Source organism: Mya arenaria, chromosome 4, assembly GCF_026914265.1.
Source record: "Mya arenaria isolate MELC-2E11 chromosome 4, ASM2691426v1".
In the NCBI taxonomy this organism is placed as follows: domain Eukaryota; kingdom Metazoa; phylum Mollusca; class Bivalvia; order Myida; family Myidae; genus Mya; species Mya arenaria.
The window spans coordinates 47,957,270-47,977,220 of NC_069125.1; the positions used below are offsets into that span (position 1 = coordinate 47,957,270).

A 19,951-nucleotide genomic window follows, 5' to 3' on the forward strand; every position below is an offset into this window, starting at 1 on the left:
CAGTAACATGCCTATCACAAGGCAGCTGTCAGGACCTCCCTCTTGAAGCTGTCAATGGTAGGGCAGCTCACAAGTGTCTGGAGAAGCCTGTTTGAGTCTAATGGTATCTGGAAATAAGGCTGTCAAGGCTCAAGCATACATTACTAGGAAGGTCATGGTCTGGTTGAAACTCAGGCAGTGAGCCACAGTCGCTCGATGACCCGAGCTCATAATAGTCTATCTATCCATAATCAGTTCAACGAAACTTTGTTTTACAGAATAGGGTACTTTTGATGTTGTCCAAGTCAATTTTATGTGTATGGCATTGCATGCATACATGCCATATCCCCGGGGGGGGGGGGAATCCAGGGGATGGGTCGAAATTCCGGGATCCATATCCCCTGGAATTTAAAAAAAAAAGAAAAAAAAAATTCAAAACTTGCTTGAGGTTGACAGTGGAAAGCATCAATAATATTATGAGTGTGACATTCCATGAAGGACCATGATGACTAAGTCCAAAAATTATTGCAATTTGAGTGTATTTCTGTATTTATTCTTATATTATAAATGCAGATATTGCGCAAATTTTCTTGCGGAAAAATCCCCTGGTCTAATATCAAATCCCCTGGAATTCAGACCAAAATCCCCTGGAATGCCTCTCAGAAATATGTAAAATATCTCTATGGTTAGTTCAACTGATATATTATGGCTAGATGGACTTATATCAGCTGTTGTCATCAAGCTACTGGGAACCTGGTCAAATAGCCCCCAAGTCAAATAGCCCCCTACTCAAAAAGCCCCCATTTTGGTCAAATAGCCCCCACACAAGTAAGTTGTAATATTTTTAAGATATTTAAATGTATATTTGAAGGTAAGTTGTGATATTTTTAAGATATATGTATTTATATTTGAAGGTAAGTTGTAATATTTTTTAGATATATTGCATTTACATAATTGCTACAGTCTACAGGTTGTATAAAGAAAAAAGTTGATTTTGAAATTTATTATACATACACCATAGAAAATGAGAAATATTTATCAAAGAAAATTGAAACTAGGAAAATGATATTTTAACAAAAATAGGAAATTTAGAAAAAAAATAATTGTGTGATAAAAATAAGGAATTAAGAGCAGAGAAAATAAGAGGACATATCTGATCAAGAGCAGAATTGATAATGGTGAAAAGCCAACAGTTTTTTTTCTGTCGGTTTGAAATATTTTATTAAGGCTTTTTGGTCTCGTATTGGACATTTTGTGCTGTAAATTTTGCTTTAAAAATTAATCGATGTCTATTACACAAAAACAAGGTATCATTACATGTATACCAAAAGATAATAAACCAAGGAAGTTTCTTAAATATATAATTATATGTTTATATATAAAATCAACATTTCCGTTAAAACTATAATTTTCGGCCTTGTACGGCTGCTAAGCATTGAGGCCAATTCGATCGACAATCAGATCCGCCTGGTCTCAGAATAATGCTTGCAGCGTAAACAGATTTATTAATATACAAATAATGTTAATTGCACTTCATTTTGTAAATATAAAGGTTTAAAAATGTTTTTGAATAACAAGTATGCATACAAACATATACAAAAATAAAAAAGTGGGGGCATTTTTTGGGGGCTATTTGACCAATTTTAAAATGTTAGTGGGGGCTATTTGACCAAAATGGGGGCTATTTGACTAGGAAGCAGCTACTGTGCATGCTACTGGGTGTACAATTCTGCTCATCATGATGACCTTTGCCTGTGTTCTTTACCCTTCTGATGAGATCAGATGGAGTTGGTTAAGCATCTTGGTCACGCTGGCTTGTTACTGACAAAAAACAATTCCCCTTGATTATTTTTTTTAAAAACATCAAGGGAGATAACACCTTAAAAACTACGTAGTCAAGAGTTGTCTTTGTAATGTATTCCACAGTATTTTTGAAACAACCCTCATACCTGTCAAAAACTTGCGCATGCGCACAGATGAACAAGATGTCAACAAGATTGTGATTACAGGTGTCATATTTTACAGTTTCCCTGATTATTGATAATTAACATTGTAACATAATGTTATGAGATAAAACGGAGTAACGAACCAGATTATATTTTCATCCGGATTTATGAAAAATAGTGCATTCTTTATGAATAATCGCGCAAAAATGTGAGTTTTCGTAGTCTTGGTTTTGTAGACGCTCTTTGAACGAATCAGAGCAGTTCAGGATGACTTGGGAGCCTACTCACGTACAGTTCACAGGTGAGTAATACATTCATATTTATTATTTTTCCGCCTTTATTTTCCTGAGCAATGTTATTCACCAAAATAAGTGTTTAATAATAACCTATTAATACAGTATATTTATAATGAAGAAGCTTTAAAAAAGTTATTTATTTACTTTACTGGTTGAGAAGCAGTTTCCGACGGAAAGCAGTTTCCGACAAATCGCTTTTTCGCGTACTTTCTTTAGATCTTCATAAAGAAGGTACTGCAATTCATCTATATGGAAACTAGGCAATCAAAAGTTGAAATTCTTACCGATACACGATAGTAACTTTTGTTATTATCTAATGTTTAATGTTTATTTTTCATTTTGTACACAAACTAATGCACGTGGGGGATCGTCACGCGCAGCGTATTGCGCATGCGTGTGAACCTAATTTGCATATCTATGAACAGCTACAAGGTTTTCGTAAATTGATTTATACAAACAATGATATTGTGTTCATATTTGTGAACACTGGTGTCATGCTTGTTTCGCCATCACATTCACTAAAATGTATACCAACACAAGTTTCTATCAGAAATGAATCAACATATCATTGGTATTCAGTGTCTGCCTGATTTCGAGTATGAATTAACTGTCGTAAAATTTAAGGTTTAAATTTTTCGTAAATGCTGAAGAATGAAATAATATTTCTCTTATTACAGTCTTATATTTAGTATATTTAATAAATGTATAATAAAAGCACACAATAGGCACCTTAAATCTGCCCTGCATTCGATTTGTCGGAAACTGCTTCTCATTACAAGCTAATCAGAACAGTGTAAGTACCCTCTGTGCGCCCCTATTAGATACACTATATGTGACGTCACACATGTGAAAAATATACTGACAATAGCAGCTTGAGCTGTAGTTCTCTAAAATGTTAACAATTTTAGTAGGTATTTAAACACGTATAAATAACTCAATAAAAACGTATAAAAACTGTCGGAAACTGCTTCTCAACCAGTAGTCCAGTTCAATTAGTGTATTATGCACCAGTCAATTGTAACCACGGCCCACCCAGGTCTGGGGAATAGCGGGGACTTTGACTTTCGGTCCAGCCAACCCCGGCTAAAATCCCCGCCCTGCAGGGACAAACAGATGGTAAAATCCCCGCCTAATGCCCCCGCACCCCAGGGACCCAAGGTAAGGCCCATTCCCCGCTATATTTACACCGCATTCACCTGGCACTGCGGGGCCACCTGAAAGGTTAAAACACGGCCCATTTCCCCGGCTATCCCCGGTATACCCCCGGACCTGGGGGGGGGGGGGGCGTGGTTACAATTGACTGGTGCATTACAATCACATTATATGAGAAAGACTTTATAGTAATTAAAAAAGTATTGTTAATTTATTTATTGACTTATCTAAAACTAAATTGGCATATAAAGTGGTTGTAGACAGGCTGCCAACTTAATAGTTTAGTAAAGCATAACTATATAATAACATTCTAGTGTTTGAGTGAATGTCTCTTTACTAGCCAGTCCACATGCGAATAACGCACCTATATAAATTGAAATCAATTAATGCTATAACCTTCCGGGCTTCTAAAAACCGGCAATTTGCCGGTCTCGACCGATTTTGACCAAGCCAGACCGATTTCAGTTTCAAAAAGTGTAAAAAAAATCAGTCCGAAAAGTTCTCATTTTTTATAATTTCAGTCCAAAAACGACTAAGTCAGTAAAAATTGTAATACACAAACATTGTTGGGTCATTCACACATTCAAAATTACCCCCAATAAAAGTGTCCTAGTTTAATACCATCAGACCAATGCGACCAGCTGCTTTTTCCGCTACGCTGAACACTCTATAGCCTATCTGTTTATTAGCAGACGCTTGCAATAGGTCCAATCACGTGTATTGGTAGGTTGCAGAAGACAGTTTAACAAACTATGTGTTATTTATGTGCTTGCAGCTATCCTGATTGAGTGTTAAAATCCATAAAATATTTTCACATGGCAATATGCTATGTCGTTGTCCATCATTACATGATATATTTAATTTAAATTGTAATAAAAGAAGCACTGCTGGTTAAAAACAGTTTTAAAGATAAATGCAATTGTAATTGTTTATCCACGAAAGCATTAAAATTCCGAATTAATTAACCTTGTCATATAAGACGATATCAACAGCAACACGCTTGATTAACTACAGAGTCTGAGAGCTGCGCGCGCCACTTACGTAATTTTAATTCACAGTAATGAAATATTCGTCGTCGATATCAAACTTACAGCTAGAAGCCCCGATTATAAATCTAGATATATAGTACTATTCAAGGTTATCAGTTGAATATTGACCCACTGTAGAACCATTAAGCAAATAAATCATAAAACTGTTTCACTTTTTGTCGTCTGACCGCATCCTGCAGGCCGCAGTCAATTAAGATCGCAGTCGTTCTTGTTCGAAACACCGCGGAACTCGATGAGAATCTCATTTGAATTAAGCTTGTATCAATGACTATCAAAATCGGCTATGATGGCTCTAGAGCCCTCTTACGAATTGCCACATAGCGAAAAAATATTGACAGAATACACGTCACGAGAATGTGTGATATTTCTATCTTATCGGACTTTTGAACAGGTCTTTCTTTTGGGGGGGGGGGCGCCGGGTCCGGACCGATTGAGATTCCAAAATTTTACAAGCCCTTTATTGGTGTTTTTTTACTTTAGAAGCCTTCTAAAAATAAGTATTCATATGGCAATCTCCTTTGGTGCAGACATGACTATAAACCATTAGCCAAACCCCTTGTGGGGATTAAGGCTCCCATGTTTACAGATTTTGTAAACATTTACACGGAACATAATCACTGAAACAATTCCGTTAATTAAACGTCATAGTAAATAAATACTGCCTGTATGCATGAATATGTATACTGAACAGATAGTCAGTATCCGCATTGAACTGTTTACCTGTAAATCGTAATTTTTTGCACAATTGCATTGATCCAATATTTTTGTTATTTCCTGATCGTTTATTAGTATTTACGCCATATGATTAGTTACGGGGTTAGAAGGTGACCCTATATAGGATATTCGGGGCAAAGGAAGTCATATCAAGTGAGGGCGAAGCTCGAACCCGAATATGGTTTCCTGTGTCCTGTATATCCCATATTGGGTCACCTGCTCACCCTGTAACATATATATCACGTCAACAACCTGTTTACATGTTTCATTTATTCATCAGAATATTCATCGAAATCGAAACATAGATGCCATTTTGTTACGATATAAATTTGGTGACCAATAATGGAAAAATATGGGGTCACCATGTGCCCAGCCCTGGACCATTGGCGTTGCGTCATTTATGTTTGAGGCGTGTTATACACACAATCATCATATTGTGACGTCATGATTTTCTATTTTTTCAGGGGGTCCTCTCAAAGGGATTTATGTAAAACTATAGTAAAAATATTTATTTAGAAATTTTAACTTCATGAACAAAGCAAATTATCGTAAATCAGCATGTTTTAAGACAAAATTATAAGTGACTGTTTACATAAAAAAACAGTTTATTGTCTAAGGGATTTGTGGACACACTTCAAATGATTCGTTATTGTATTTCCAGCGGAATATTAAGACAATTCCCTTCCACAGAAGTTGCACTAAACCTTCATCAACCATCTTTTTCAAATTCAGTGAAATGTTGCCACACTTCAGTCTGTTTGCCTGACAAACCTGACATCGCTAACTACACGCGACACGGAAAATATGTGAATATTTTTGCGCGCTTTTTAATCACGTGACAGTTTCGGTTAAAGGGTCTGCCACTTTGTTAACGTTTACGGCTAATAAACGACACAACACAGTTTACACATGTAAAAGCGGGAGTCTTAGTGGGGATCAAACCAAAAACCGTTATGAATGCTAACAAAGCTACTATCACTCCTAAGGGAGGGAACATGTAGCCATTGAAGGGATATTGTTTTGTCAATAAAAAAAGATAACCTGTTCTATATTTCTTTCCAGTGTTGCGGGCTCGAAATCTTGTGGGAAAAATTAAGGGAAAGACAAGTAAGCATTTCATCTATGGATTTTTGAATTATAAAAAATATTAACGTAATGGATTTTTGTCTTATAATAACTACAGTATGAATAGAGTATATGTGACATTTGCAGATAATCATTATTAAGTATGACAAATTACTCGTCATAAAAAGATATGACCGCAATGGCTAAGGTGGTTTCTGAAAGTAACCTGAAACTCAAGATGTCATATGATCATTTATCTTTCCAAGAGTGTCTTGACATTATGAATACTTCTGAAGTGACTTGAGATGCACCCCTCTAACACATTCAGATAAATGACTGGCAAAGTCTTCATTAATGATGACTATTCCCAGGAAGATGGAGTTATAAAAGTCTTGTGGTTTCGGTGGATTCAAATCTATGACCCCTATTTTTTTCGAAGCACAGTCAGGAGCAAAACCAATGCAATGTTGCAGTTTACTTTACTTGATCACATATGATAGTAAAACAAAATGTATTCAATTTTTTTTAAGTTAAATCTCCCAATACTGAATTATATGCACAGGGGGGTTTCCTTGTTGGTATTTTGTATGATTTTTGGACTTGAACATTGCAGAAATTGACCAAAAATCTAAGTTAAATTATAGTGCTTCACTTTTCTCTGTTAACATTTTAGATCCTGTTATTTTGTTTAAAAAAACATGTGCTTAATCAATACTCATATAAGTAGGTAGCACAATTAATATTTATTAATATTTTGGTTCCTATTTGGTGTGCATGGTGGTTAAGATTGGCATGTGCCTTGAATGTCAAGTGCAAATATGGTAAATGCCAATGTCTCTCTTCAGTGCCAACTTCTAAGGCCAGGATAAAAAAAATTAAATACATTTTTTTTCTGTCATATTTGTACTTGTATAATATAATATAACAAATTATGTATAAAATTCAATTATTAAAGTTGTTTTTATTACAGCCTAAAAGATTCAAGTTAAAAAATGACAGGATTGCCATGAGTTGCCGATGAACTTCAGGGAAAATTCTTGAAATAGTTGTTACACTGTACTGTACTTAAATTAAGCTCAATTTCACTAATGAAGCTTATTTTAGTATTGATCAATTCCTCAGATCAATCAAACTCTGTTGTTGTCGGGATGCTTGAAATTCTTGCTTGACAGACCACTGCTCGCTGTGATGATATTGGTCCCATGGGGCTTTCCCTTCTGGCCCGGAGTGCTTTATTGTAAGCATATTGTGTCATGGGCATCATCATCTACAGCTTAGTCCTGGCACTCATGCTTTTCTGGCAACTGTTCAAGTATTTTTAAATTATTTGTACTCTGACAGACAGTCTTTACTGCCCAGAGGAAAATGTTTTGACATTGTGAATGGCCGGACTCATACTGGTATATGACTGCGGTGTTTTCGGTGTTTTCAAGGTTACACTCCGAAAACATTCAACAATGACATTCTAGTCCATTAAGTAAATATTTGAGTCATATTTTCTAACTGTATAAACAAATCATTCTGAAGCTTTATACCATTTGTGCAGTGTACAAAGTTGATCGTAAGGTACAAAAGACTACAGTATTATATAATGCATACATATTAATCACTGTATAATATAAAGTACATGTCATAGTTCCTGAAGACCTCAATTTGGTGTAGGCTATAGTTCATGAATTGTATACAAATTAAACAACAATAGTCCTATGGTTGCTATCATTCCCTTGGAATTAAATTATAATTGACATATAATTTATCTTTGAAAGTAAATAGATCAGTAAGTATGATGTCCAGGCCAAAGATATGAAACAACTCTGTCACATAATCGTCAATAACATGAATTGAGTGCACAACATACTTGGCTTTGATTGGCCTGTTTGAAGTGCTGTTCTATAAACTGTTTTAAAGATGCCTGATAAGCTCAGTCTTTTGAGCACTGACATCTGATAGAGGAGTGTCCGGGTTTAGAGCATTTGGTTTGCTGCACTTTCTCTCACACTATGATAGTGTTGGAAATCGGTTCCAATTTGACTATTGATAATAGCTTCCACTCAATCATCGGAATATCACTACCCTATTACATGTATGTTTCAGGTGCAAAGATCACTGATGTGTTTGTGACAATATCCTTGGGGAAGGAAAAGTTTCAGACGTCAACCCTCAAATATGGGGGAAAGGTCAAAAACAGCGTCGAGTGGTTCGAGGAGTGCGACCTGTAAGTTCAATGGTTGTATGAAACTACTTATCATAGATCAGAAAACAAAGACTGCTTGTCCTAAAAGTCTTTTCATGGACCTTTTCTTAAAGTCTTCGACCTTGACTCTAAAAGTATAAACCAGTAGACAAGCATACTACCAGTAAGTCACGTAGCACTTATATAATCAACAACGTATCAAATAACATTTATAACATGCCAGGGGTCTGAAATGAAACCAGTGCATAGATCTGTCAGGATATTTATACAATATTTCAATCATTCTAGCTAAGAGGATAAAGATGTTGAATTATTACTGTTTATAAGATATTTTATGGTAGTCCAGATTAGATGTGAAAAGATAGCCAACAATGGTTGCTGTTAAAAAATGTAAGGGAATGCCCACTGATTGTAATAAACAAACACAGCTAACCATTGATGTGTTTGAAGTTTCTAGAGGCAAGGTTAAAACCAACATGAAATTGGTTGCATGTTCAGTTTCCTGATGATGATGTTTTATGTCACCAGGTAACAGCGTCCATTAATGTCATAAGCTTTGTGGGTTTTTTTGTAAGTGTTTAATGGATAATTTTCCTGCAGCCTAGTTTTTTTATGAGTAAATGATACTTCTTTAAAATAAACATTATTTGGTATCCTTCAATAATCTTAAATTCAAAGCAAAATATTATGACCAACTATTGAATAATTAACCGAGACTTACCTTCGTAGATGGGAAGGTGAAGGTTGATTATAATGGAAGGCTTGGATTTATCTTTGTATTTAATATTTATTCATGGACCAATACATAATTCTATGAGTATTGGTCAGTTTTTTTTATTTCAACTGCAAATGCTCTCTTAATATTCAGAAAAATGTTGTTCAAACACTAGTTTTTGTCCTTTGGGCTCTAGGGCTTTATTTTGATGGGCAGACATGATATCGGTTACAGTGCATTGGACAAATCCTTATTGTTGTAACTTGTAAGTGACCTTGAACTCTTTTTAACACTCCCTGTCCACTAGTCCTGACATTTCAGTTATTTTGGTGACCTTCCAATTAATTTGGCCTTATTTTTTTCATAAATGTTACATGTAAAAAGCTAAAGTAAAAACAATTTAATCATATTAAGTATAATAGGCAAAATTCAAATAAAGACAGTTCACTGTACCGTAATTATATAAGTTTGATATTAAATTCTGATGCAATGAGACATTTTGAAACAAGAGGTGGTTAAAATATAAACAATTATCATCATTGTTCTGTTGTTGTTTTTTCTTTCTTTCTGACTTGTCATTTAAACCAACCAACACATTAATACATGAGACATTTCAATATTCGGTGCATGATCATCATTAGTCCTGACTTTAGATTTTTGAAGTATGTGTTTGCCCGAGGCCTGGTGTGTTTTTATGATATCATCAGTAAGTAATGATCATCTGATGAAGTTAAAATTGAACTTGTGCATGTCAGAAGGTGAACTTGTGTATTCATGTTTAAAAAGTGTTGTTTAGACCCAAAAAAGGCCTAATATAGTTCCAAAGAATATCTTAAGAATGTTACGAGTTTTTATGTAATGTATTACCTAATACCAGTACGTATAAGACCATCCTTAGGAATTGTTTGTTTGCTGTGGTTAGACTGATTACTTTACTCTGCAATGACTATGCAATGAGTATGCAAAACAAATTTTAATTAGATTTAATAGAAAATATGTTAATTCCCAACTGAAAAAGAATCATAGGGCCATTTTAATATTTTAAGGACATTGTATTATTGTTCCATCAGAATCCAAGAATCATCTAGGAAATGTAATTTTAAAGAAATATGATGCATGTACTTTTGATGACTGAAATATCATTCCAACAGGAAAGTAGGGTTTGAATTACTGCTGAATTGAATTAAATGTGTCTGATGTTGAGCTATAGTATTTCAAACCATTTAATTACTTATAAGCCCAGTGACCTCTGTGCAGATAATTAAATTTACCAATTTAAGTTACCTAAATGAGATTGTCAAAATGTAAATTATAGTGATTGATTACAGTGTACATGTCAAATATGCACCAGTCACTTGGTTTAATGTATGCTGGTAATGAAATAAAAATTGAAGGGTTTATGCTCCTGTGATTACTCATTGTTTTTAGTGTAAAGATAAGCACACTCGTAGGTTGTTAAAGCCTAATATTTATTCAAAAAAGGTTCATGTTAAAGGGGCGTTTTGCTTGTTATGCAAAACATGTAAGTGGAAATATGAGTCGAGGCATCATTAAGTATCCTGAGCATTCAAATATACTTCAAATGATATAAACCAGTGCCAAAGGGGCGTTCAACAAAAACTTCTTTCTCCAATAAATACATGCTCAAGTTGAAAGGACATTGCACTAACAATTTTGCATCGCATGTTTGTGTTTAATTTGGCAATAAGACCTTGTGAAACCTAGTTAAAATCTTCCTACTCTTAAAGCTTACCTTAAAGGTACATTAAATGGCCAAACAATGTGATTGATCATCAATTTTTTTGGATTTTGTATAATAAAAAACATAACTCTATGATGGAACATGTTCTAATTTCAGGGGTATTCCTGACATGGGATCGGATGTTGAGATCAGTGTGCTAAACCGTGGTCTCCTATCAGACGAGTTTATTGGCTATGTCTCTTTGCCACTACATGACTATGATGTCTATGATAGACCAACAAGCCGGTTAGATATACGTCCTACCTTTAAACAGAGTTTACACCTTTTTATTATTTTTTTGCAATTGATATATAAGACTGGGCTGTTGATGTGAACAGCTATTAAGAACAAAATCATTTAATGAGGTTGAGGAATGCACTGAGATAGAGAAGATCATAATTTAAGAAATTGTCACACATTCAGAAGTAATGAACATAGGCCTGCTAGGTACCTTTTGCATAATTATAATTATATTGATGTAAATTTTACAGTTGGGTTCAACTGGGACAGAAGCCAAGCAAGCTTCCAGATGGCCGTTGCCGTGGTGAGCTGGAGGTCCGACTCACCTTCCACGTTAAGAGTCGTACAGATGACGCATCTCCAGGAAGTATGAAGGGGAAACGAGCTGGTTCCATCAAGTCCCTCGTCACTGCAGTTGGTAAATAGGACTGGTTGAGAGTGACTGCATGATATTTGATTAAATATTTGTAATTCTATCTATTTTACTGCCAGAACAGAAACACAGTTTGGTAAAACATATTACTTTTTTATCTGGAGAAAATTTTATGTTTAATTTTAGTTGGCTTTAAGGAATTTTCAGCTTGTCTGTTTAGACAGAAAAGAGTCAGGGTATTGTCAGAATCTCAATGTTGTAAGCAGCAGTTTTGACCAACTGAAAAACAGCAACGGACGACATAAGCATCAAATAACGATGATCTTGTTACATCTCACTTTCTTCAACATATAATTTATAATGTGAAATAGAAAAAACATCCACATTACAATATTAGATCTTGTGTTAGTCATTTCTATATTCCTATTCTGCAGGAGACAAGTTCAAGTTTACCCGCACTAGGTCATTACGTGGAGATGGTAACCAGCTATTCTCCACCCCTCAACCAAGCAAACCGTTCAAGGTAGGTTTCCAAAGCAACGCACTTCAAATAAATGAGCATGTTGGACTTGTTGCCATGCATGAGAAGCACATGGGTGGTTGCCATGACAATAAAGGTGCTTTGTGGATTAAAAAAAGGATGAGGTAGGTTTCCTTGGCAACAGGAATGGAATGGAGCATGTCATTTTAACAACACAAGAGCACTACTAGTTGCTATAGATCAGTTACATGGTCTTACGTAGTTTCAAAACTTTTTTTAAAGAGTACCTGGAACACACATTTAAATGTGATCACTAGTCACTTGTTATAAGGATAGAAAATAGTTTCTTTATTCTACTAAACAGACAATTCACAATTTTTATAATCAGAAATAAAGTATAATACTTAAGTATATTCTGCTTTCTCTCAGACTTCAAACATTTTCTTCAATTGATACCACTTTTTTGAGGCATTTTACTGTAACAATATAACCCTATGTTTTGTGACTTACCTGTTCTATGTTACGTCCCCAATGAAAAGTACTCTTTGTTATATCTCTCCAGCATTGCATTAAATGTGACCCACTGGTAACTGATGATGTTCCTACGTTGTCTTACCCTTGTCATGTCAATGTTTTATTTGTGTCCTTGTCAGTCTTTGTATTGCCAAAAAAAAATTGTGATACTTTAAGATATTTGAACTTCTTGTGTTCTGTGAGATAATGTCTTACTTAGATAGATCTACTTTCTTTTATATTTTACTGATCTCTGATTGATTTTTCCACATTCATAGCATATGCAGTGATTAGAAAAACAAATCTTAAACACTTACAATGGCTAAACGTTCATTGTGATTGAAGACAAAGTTTAAAACTGATAATGTTTAAAAATGTTTAAGCAGTCTGTCAGTTTGCTGTTGTTAGATATTGTTGGTATTGATACGTCAAATGTGTAGTTGTTCCGTGATTTGAAAAATCAAATGTAGAATATTTGATTATTAATACTAAGAGACTCAAAGTATCCTCTTCAGTACTATTCTTTGTTAAGTAAAATACACATTTTGGTGTAAATTTTGCCACATATATTTTTTTGTAATACTTCAGGATTATTAAACTTAGTGTAGGCGCTCATGCTACCTCCTATAATTCTTAAATGAAGATTGAAAAAGCCTCTAACAAAAACAATAGCTTCTGCTGAAATAGAAAGAGCTTTGTAACATGAACTATTGAAAATCTTGTCATGCACAGAAACAACTATTATAGCATGTAGCTTTGAGGGTCACGCTATAGTTTGTTTGCATGAGAAACAGACACTGTTGGAAAAAGCAGAAGTCTAGCATCAACATTGCTTTTGGCATCATATAAAGCATGACATGGTGGAGGCTGGTTTGAGATGTAGTATGATAGTAAATAATTAATGTCTTAATTACAGTAATCTATATTAAAACCAAACATAACTTGCTGCTTTTTGCTTTTAGTGCTTAGCCCATGCACAAACTACTTACCTTAACTAGAAATACTATTGCTGAAACTGTATGTTAATTAAAGATTAAAAACTATTTGACTAAAATGCCTTTTCTGAAATACATTAATTAATTTCAACAAATTCTGACCTTGCGCTTAACATAAAAGTGCATGTCATTTACTTAAAATAATATAATGTGTTTCTCTGAAATCAGATATTTTTAACTCATTAGATTGTTTATGACCATCCCATGCTTGAATAATTTATGGTATGTCAGCATTAATACTGCTTCACTTATTATTGTCAAATTTGAAAAAGTTTTACAAATGTGAATGTGATCAAGATTATTAAATTGAACAATTTTATATTTTTTATGTGGCATAAGTTTTGTCTTAGAAATCATTGTTTGCATGGAAGAAAAATAGAGTGGTTGAGGTTTTCATGTTTCATTGTCATCCAGTTTTATTTTTAACTACTGTAACATTATAGGATCACTTTACCTTGTCTACCTAACAGCATATTCTAACATTAATTTGAGACATGTAGACAATTGACATGAAGCCTCAATCACTCTATTTGTGGATTTGCGGCATGTCTTTATGTAAGAGTAAGAACATAATATTCTTCAAACATACAATTTATCTTTAACTTCAAACAGAAAAAGCTTTAACTGGGTGATTAAAATTACTGCCTGATGTAAAGTAAGAAGTATTAGTACTATAAACAATGTAAGGACTCTGACATGCTGAAGCACAGTATGTATTCTGTATGTATGTTCCTCTGTTGTGTCCAGAAGTCACCACCTAAACCACCCCGCTCCTCCGCCGTCGGTAATATAGCGGCCGACAATGGCAACGTCACGTTTGACGCCGTTGACCTCTATGTCCCAGAGCAATGCTGGAGAGAGAATGCTTTTGAAAATGATCTGGTTCGTATAATTTCGCAAGAATTTTTTATTTTGGCTATTTATATTTCTACATCCTTTTTTTTGTGAAAATCCGCCTACTTTTCAAGCTTGACATTTCATTGTGAACTGAGTGTTGTGTGTTGATTGTCTACCTTGTCATGTGTGTTTGATGTGGTTTGGCTTTGATTTTCAGTTGCATATATTCAGATTAGCTATTACACTTGTATTTTCTTCTGTCAGTGTATTCAGACTTTATTCTTATCCACTGTACTGGTTTTATTAGCAAACTCTGTCATCTCAATAATGTTTTAGAATTAGCAATATTTTGCACCCTTATACTTCTGCTTCAACTAATAAATGTTGATTAACTGCTCTAACAGTTTTGTTGTTCCATGTTAACAATTTTTGCTTTGTTCGAATAAGCTTTTATAAGTTTTGTTTTAACTTTATTTTAAGTCTTCAACAGCTTATCTTTCACTCTCAATTGTGATTTTATGATTTATTAGTGATTTTATTTCAATCAATTAGCATATTTATACATTCAGACTTTTAAATCTTTATGCTGTATGATAGATGCAGAAGTATAGAATATAATTAAGTGGAAATGAAAGATAACTCGGTATCCAGAATGTTGATTCTTGTTTTGCTTGCTTTTAATAATTCCAAAGAAAGAAATGCAAATATGTAACTTTTAATCAAATTGCATAGAAAACATTAATTGTTTGTAAATATGAATGAAAATTTCACATGTACTTGTATGACAATAATTTTATTGTAAAATGTGATAACGGTGTGATTTTAGGAGGAGGGCACATTTGCCCGGTCCTACAGTCTGACCAATGAGCAGAGACGGAATCGAGGTGAGAACATCACAGGATTCGCTGCCCAAAATCTGAAGCCTCGATTTAAAGAATAGCTTTATTTCTTTCATACTTAATTTTCATATTGGTTTAGAGTCATGGACACCATATGCTTGTTTGTGGAAAGGCACTAAAAATGACCTTAAAAATATTGTGAGGTTATAATCATAGTATGCATATTATTTATGTTAATGATTTATGCAGGTACATGGACTGTCTCATCTAGTACACATTTAGTTATTCTACTTTAGACTGATATGTGTCTGTATTTGAAGCTCAAATATTTTAAAGGATACATACAATAAAATAAAACTATAATTTTAAAAATGCAATAAACATAAATAGGTATTCAAAATATAAGGATTATTATGATTTTATTTGTGAAATGATATAATGTGTCTTTATTTTGTAGATTTTAAAAGTAGGTCCTTGATGAACTTGCCTGGAGAGCAATCTATGACATTACCAACTCGGGGTCGTAACAAGCTCCGACCCTCTCTAGACGACAGTGCACTAGGCGTGTCCAACATAGGGTCTCGCAGCTCACGGGGTTCTGTGACATCCCAGGAGGGCTACCTGGAATCAATGTTCCGTAAAGAGTGTGAAGTTGATGACAGAATGAATGATCTGTATGACGAAGAAATTGAAGAAGAATCTGAGGGGGAATATGACGGCCCTCGTAGAAGTGCACGTACATACAATGAACATGCTACCACTAGTGAGAGTGGCAGCAGTGAGTCGGAATCTGAAGAAGAATCTGATGAAGATATAGAGCTTCCGAAAGTGAGATTAAAAAATGGAAATATTGATGATGTAAATAATGCTCATCTTGACGATGAAGGATTTGAATACATTGATGGAGAATCTGAGGGTCATTCTAAAAGTGAGGGGGAAGGGAATGATGTCAAGGACCCTGTTGTGTTTGGGCTAGTGGCTAATGGCTCCAATGCTGGAAGTAGCAATAATGAGACTGAGTCTGATGTGTTCAATCCAAGTGCAAGTCCTAGTGAATATACCTCCGAGCTTGACAGGGTTATAGCCAGAGAAAACAGTCGTTTAAAGTCTGATGCTATGAACTCACATGGCACAAGTGATGGGCACACATCGACACACACTTCCTCGAGCAGTCTGAGCTACCAGGGAGTGACAGCAGCAGAGCGGGCATATGACAGGGGTTCACCTGAAACAGGCTCTGATTCTAGGAGGAGAATTTCACCCAAGGAAAATTTCAGTTTTACTTCACAAACTTCAAATGATGAAAATAGAAATCAAAAAAGGCGATCATCAAAGCTCTATACTAAAGGTAAATACTTCTTTCTTAAAACAATTCCGTGTTTGACCATCATCAATAAATATCAAAACTAAAAAGACCTTGACAATTGAATTTAAAGGATAAGTATTTGCCAAAAAAAATAATATAATGAAGCAGTACTGAGTTCACATGCACTAATTCAATAAAAGGATTAAGGTTTTAATTACCATAACTTTTACGACAATAAATATTGAGTTGTATTATTTTGCACCTGGTTAATACCTGTAAAATATAGCCCCCTCAGGAAACAAATTATTTGTGTCTCTTACAGGTGGTCGAAGGTACACAGTCCAGGGTCTGGAGGGTTTGGGCCATAACAGATCAGCCCCGGATATCCGGGACCTGCGACCTGTGCTTACTAGGGGGGAGTCAGTGCCTGAAGACCTGATGGCCGTATACAGGAACATGAACAGAGAGGTAAGGAACATGTTTGACTTCTTGCTAACCTGGGCTGCTTTCATTGTTTTAACAATGTTATGAACACCAATTCGCACTGGTAGTTAACAATTCTTTCTTGGGGTCTATTACAGTGCATTCCAACACCAGAACATTGCTTCCACTCTGAAAATGAGGATGAGGTTACTTTATATGAGGTTTCCGCTGTCTTTATAATAGAGTCAATATATCTCAGTATTATCCAAGATATGTATAACCTGTTTCAGGAGCTAGTGAAGCTGGTGGTGACCCACAAGGCCCAGCTGATCCGGAAGGACCAGTATATACAGGAGCTAGAGAAGTACATTGACAACCTGCTAGTCCGCGTCATGGAGACATCACCAAGGATACTGCAGAACTTGTAAAATGTGAGCCATTGGGTCATATATGGACTTACTAATGTGAATAAATTGTTCACTTGTCAAGTTAATTGTCCTACAATTATAAAAAAAAACTACAACATTGAGTAAGATTGCCTTTAATCTCTAATGACACTCCGGGAATGTACGCTGACCACTGATACATTGCTGCTAAAGCTGTTATGACACATTATAAATGTTAACTGACTACTTGTAGAAAGAACCAAATAGGCAAAATTAAAAAAAAAACAGACTATAAATGATGGATGGAAAGTCATGAGATTCTCGTAAACCTTTTTGATAACTATTAATCTTTACTAGTTGAGGTGTAGTGTAAACCAATTACAATTCAATTTACTATTCCTAAATAAAAAATAATAAATAAATAAAAAATAATTACAATTAAGTGTGTTTATTGTTTTGTAAATGTAATATGTTGATGTAAGCTTTAATATTACTTCTAGATCAGCACTGGCATCACTGTCCTGAGAGATGAGAGGCCTAGAATGTCACATAGATGACCATGTGTGGCTTCTCTTTGACAGTGACCCAGAATGCGGACAGTTTACCACCACCTGCATTTCTCACCAGAGCCACCACCATAGAGACCCTTATGTTGTCCCAGCATTGCATCTTAGAATTATACACCTCAATGAGTTAATTATACCGCCAGACATTATGTGTGTTAGCATAATTACGTAGCTATTAAAATTTAATTTGGAGAATAAAGTTGAAAATATGTTGAGAATCATAATGCATACATGTACATGTTTTAAACATTCCAGACTTGTGTGATACTGTGACATGTACATGCTTCTAGTGTTACAATACCACTTGGTGCCTTTACAATGTCATTGACATGTAAATGATTTTATTAGTGATACGTGATTGTATGGTATGTTGACTGTTTACCATTCCGATAAGTGTTTACTTATTTCTGTTATCATCATATTTGATGGGGTTGTGCCTTATTCACGGTTATCTTATTATCTGGAAAACTCTATATGTTATAACTTATAATCTATTCAAGCATATCAGGTGTTTCTAGACTTGTGATGATTTTTTGGCAATTATCTTGTAGTTTTTTTAACAATTTCATGGAATGTCTAAAAGGTTTGTTTTTAGTAACACATAAAGTTACTTGCTCGCACTTTGAGTGGTAAAACAACGAAGATTGATTTTGGTTAGTTTGTACATAATTGGTTGAAAACAGTTTATTTCAGTACCAATGTTGTTTCATGGAGAACAGAAACAAGCATAAAGAATATGTTGATTTACAAATGTGATCTAAGGAATTGTTAAGTTGAAAAATGTACCAGTGTTCAGCAAATTTATTTATATTTTTGTATTTTTGTTTAGTGAAACTTGACCATAAAATTGTTTTTTCAAAGAACATGAATGTACCTTGCATGATTCACTTTTCATTATTACTTTCAGTCAATAGCTTTTGCTTGCAATTTATTTTGTCATTACCATTCATAGATATTTGTTTGTTATACTTTTTGATCATGAATGTTTGTGTTTATCCTATTTTTTTTCTTTATTTTAGTGTTTTACATGCATGATGGGATTTATTAGTATTTTTATACAACTATCTTTGTATCATTACCAAAATATGGTTCTATCATTTAACTGAGATAAAGAGAATAACAACTGACTTGAGATATACATGTAAGTGTTCCCAATTGTCGCTATGGTTACTATACCTCTGGATCTGATGTATTAATTTGTAGATCTGAAAATTGTGTTTCTCTGTCTCAATTTGACGAGTGCTCTGAAAGATTCATACATGGAAATTGAACTGAAATTTTAATATGCTTAATTAAAAAAATCCATTAAATTATGCAATGCTTCAATTGTTATACAAGATACATAACTTATTGTATGTTATACTTTTAAATGATTATATACAGTTGAATAAAGGATTGCTATTTTAGATTTGTTGTTGTACAACAGTATTCAAAATTGTGTACTAATTTGTGCTCATATTTTTTGAGTTAAGTTTTAGTACTTTAATACTATTCAATAAAACAGCTTGATGTTCAGATCTGAGTGTCTTATGCATTTCAATTTTGTAGGGCTGTTGTTAAAAAGATATATTTTTGTACATTGTTTCCAAATTCTATATGTTTTAAAACTGTTCCCGTGTTTGTCATTCTCATTCACCAGAGTGATGATGCCATGTTAATAGATTTATCATGAACCTCTGATGAATGAGGATTATGTTTGTTTATTGTATATATCTTAAATATCTTTCATTCCAGTCACAAATATTATGTTATTGTGGATTTAATATTATTTTGTATTTAGCTGATAACTCAGATGTTGTTATAATATAATATTATCCAATAAAGAAGTCAACTAAACATTGAATAAATTGTAAAGTTATGATTTAAGTTTCTCTTATTTGTCACCCACACCAGATATACATCAATAATTTGTAGTGCCATAGCCAGTAAGGCCTCAACCTATTCTCAAACTTTAAATGGGTAAGAAGCCTGGCTCGCTTGACTGGAGTTGTCACATAGAATGCTTAATGCCAAGTCGGCCACTTTTGGTAAACAAAATGGCCATATAATAGGTTGCGGGAAATTCAAAATGATGGTGTTCAAAAGTATAACTCTCAATTTGACTTGAACCTAATATTTGTAAATACATGTGTCATGATGTA

General features: G+C 34.3%; 1 protein-coding gene across 2 annotated transcripts; it reads left to right on the forward strand.

Moving 5' to 3' along the window:
- Positions 1-1,958: 1,958 nt before the first annotated feature.
- On the forward strand, positions 1,959-19,669 carry LOC128232019 (rab11 family-interacting protein 1-like). Of its 2 annotated transcripts, XM_052945355.1 has the most exons (12): positions 1,959-2,226; positions 6,199-6,243; positions 8,296-8,416; positions 10,969-11,097; positions 11,343-11,509; positions 11,899-11,987; positions 14,201-14,335; positions 15,117-15,174; positions 15,587-16,477; positions 16,758-16,903; positions 17,149-17,289; positions 17,745-19,669. In XM_052945355.1, exons 1-11 carry the CDS (start codon positions 2,193-2,195, stop codon positions 17,284-17,286), a joined length of 1,953 nt encoding a protein of 650 aa, XP_052801315.1. In that variant the 5' UTR covers positions 1,959-2,192; the 3' UTR covers positions 17,287-17,289; positions 17,745-19,669. The 2 variants fall into 2 exon arrangements, with proteins under 2 accessions (XP_052801315.1, XP_052801316.1); XM_052945356.1 differs by lacking the exon at positions 14,201-14,335.
- Positions 19,670-19,951: the final 282 nt, after the last annotated feature.

What these genes read in the sequence shown, in the direction of transcription:
- LOC128232019 (XM_052945355.1), top strand. Translation starts at nt 2,193, where the DNA reads ATGACTTGGGAGCCTACTCACGTACAGTTCACAG. An exon ending in TACTCACGTACAGTTCACAG is followed by an intron (nt 2,227 to 6,198) that starts GTGAGTAATACA and finishes ATTTCTTTCCAG; the next exon opens with TGTTGCGGGCTCGAAATCTT. An exon ending in AAAAATTAAGGGAAAGACAA is followed by an intron (nt 6,244 to 8,295) that starts GTAAGCATTTCA and finishes TGTATGTTTCAG; the next exon opens with GTGCAAAGATCACTGATGTG.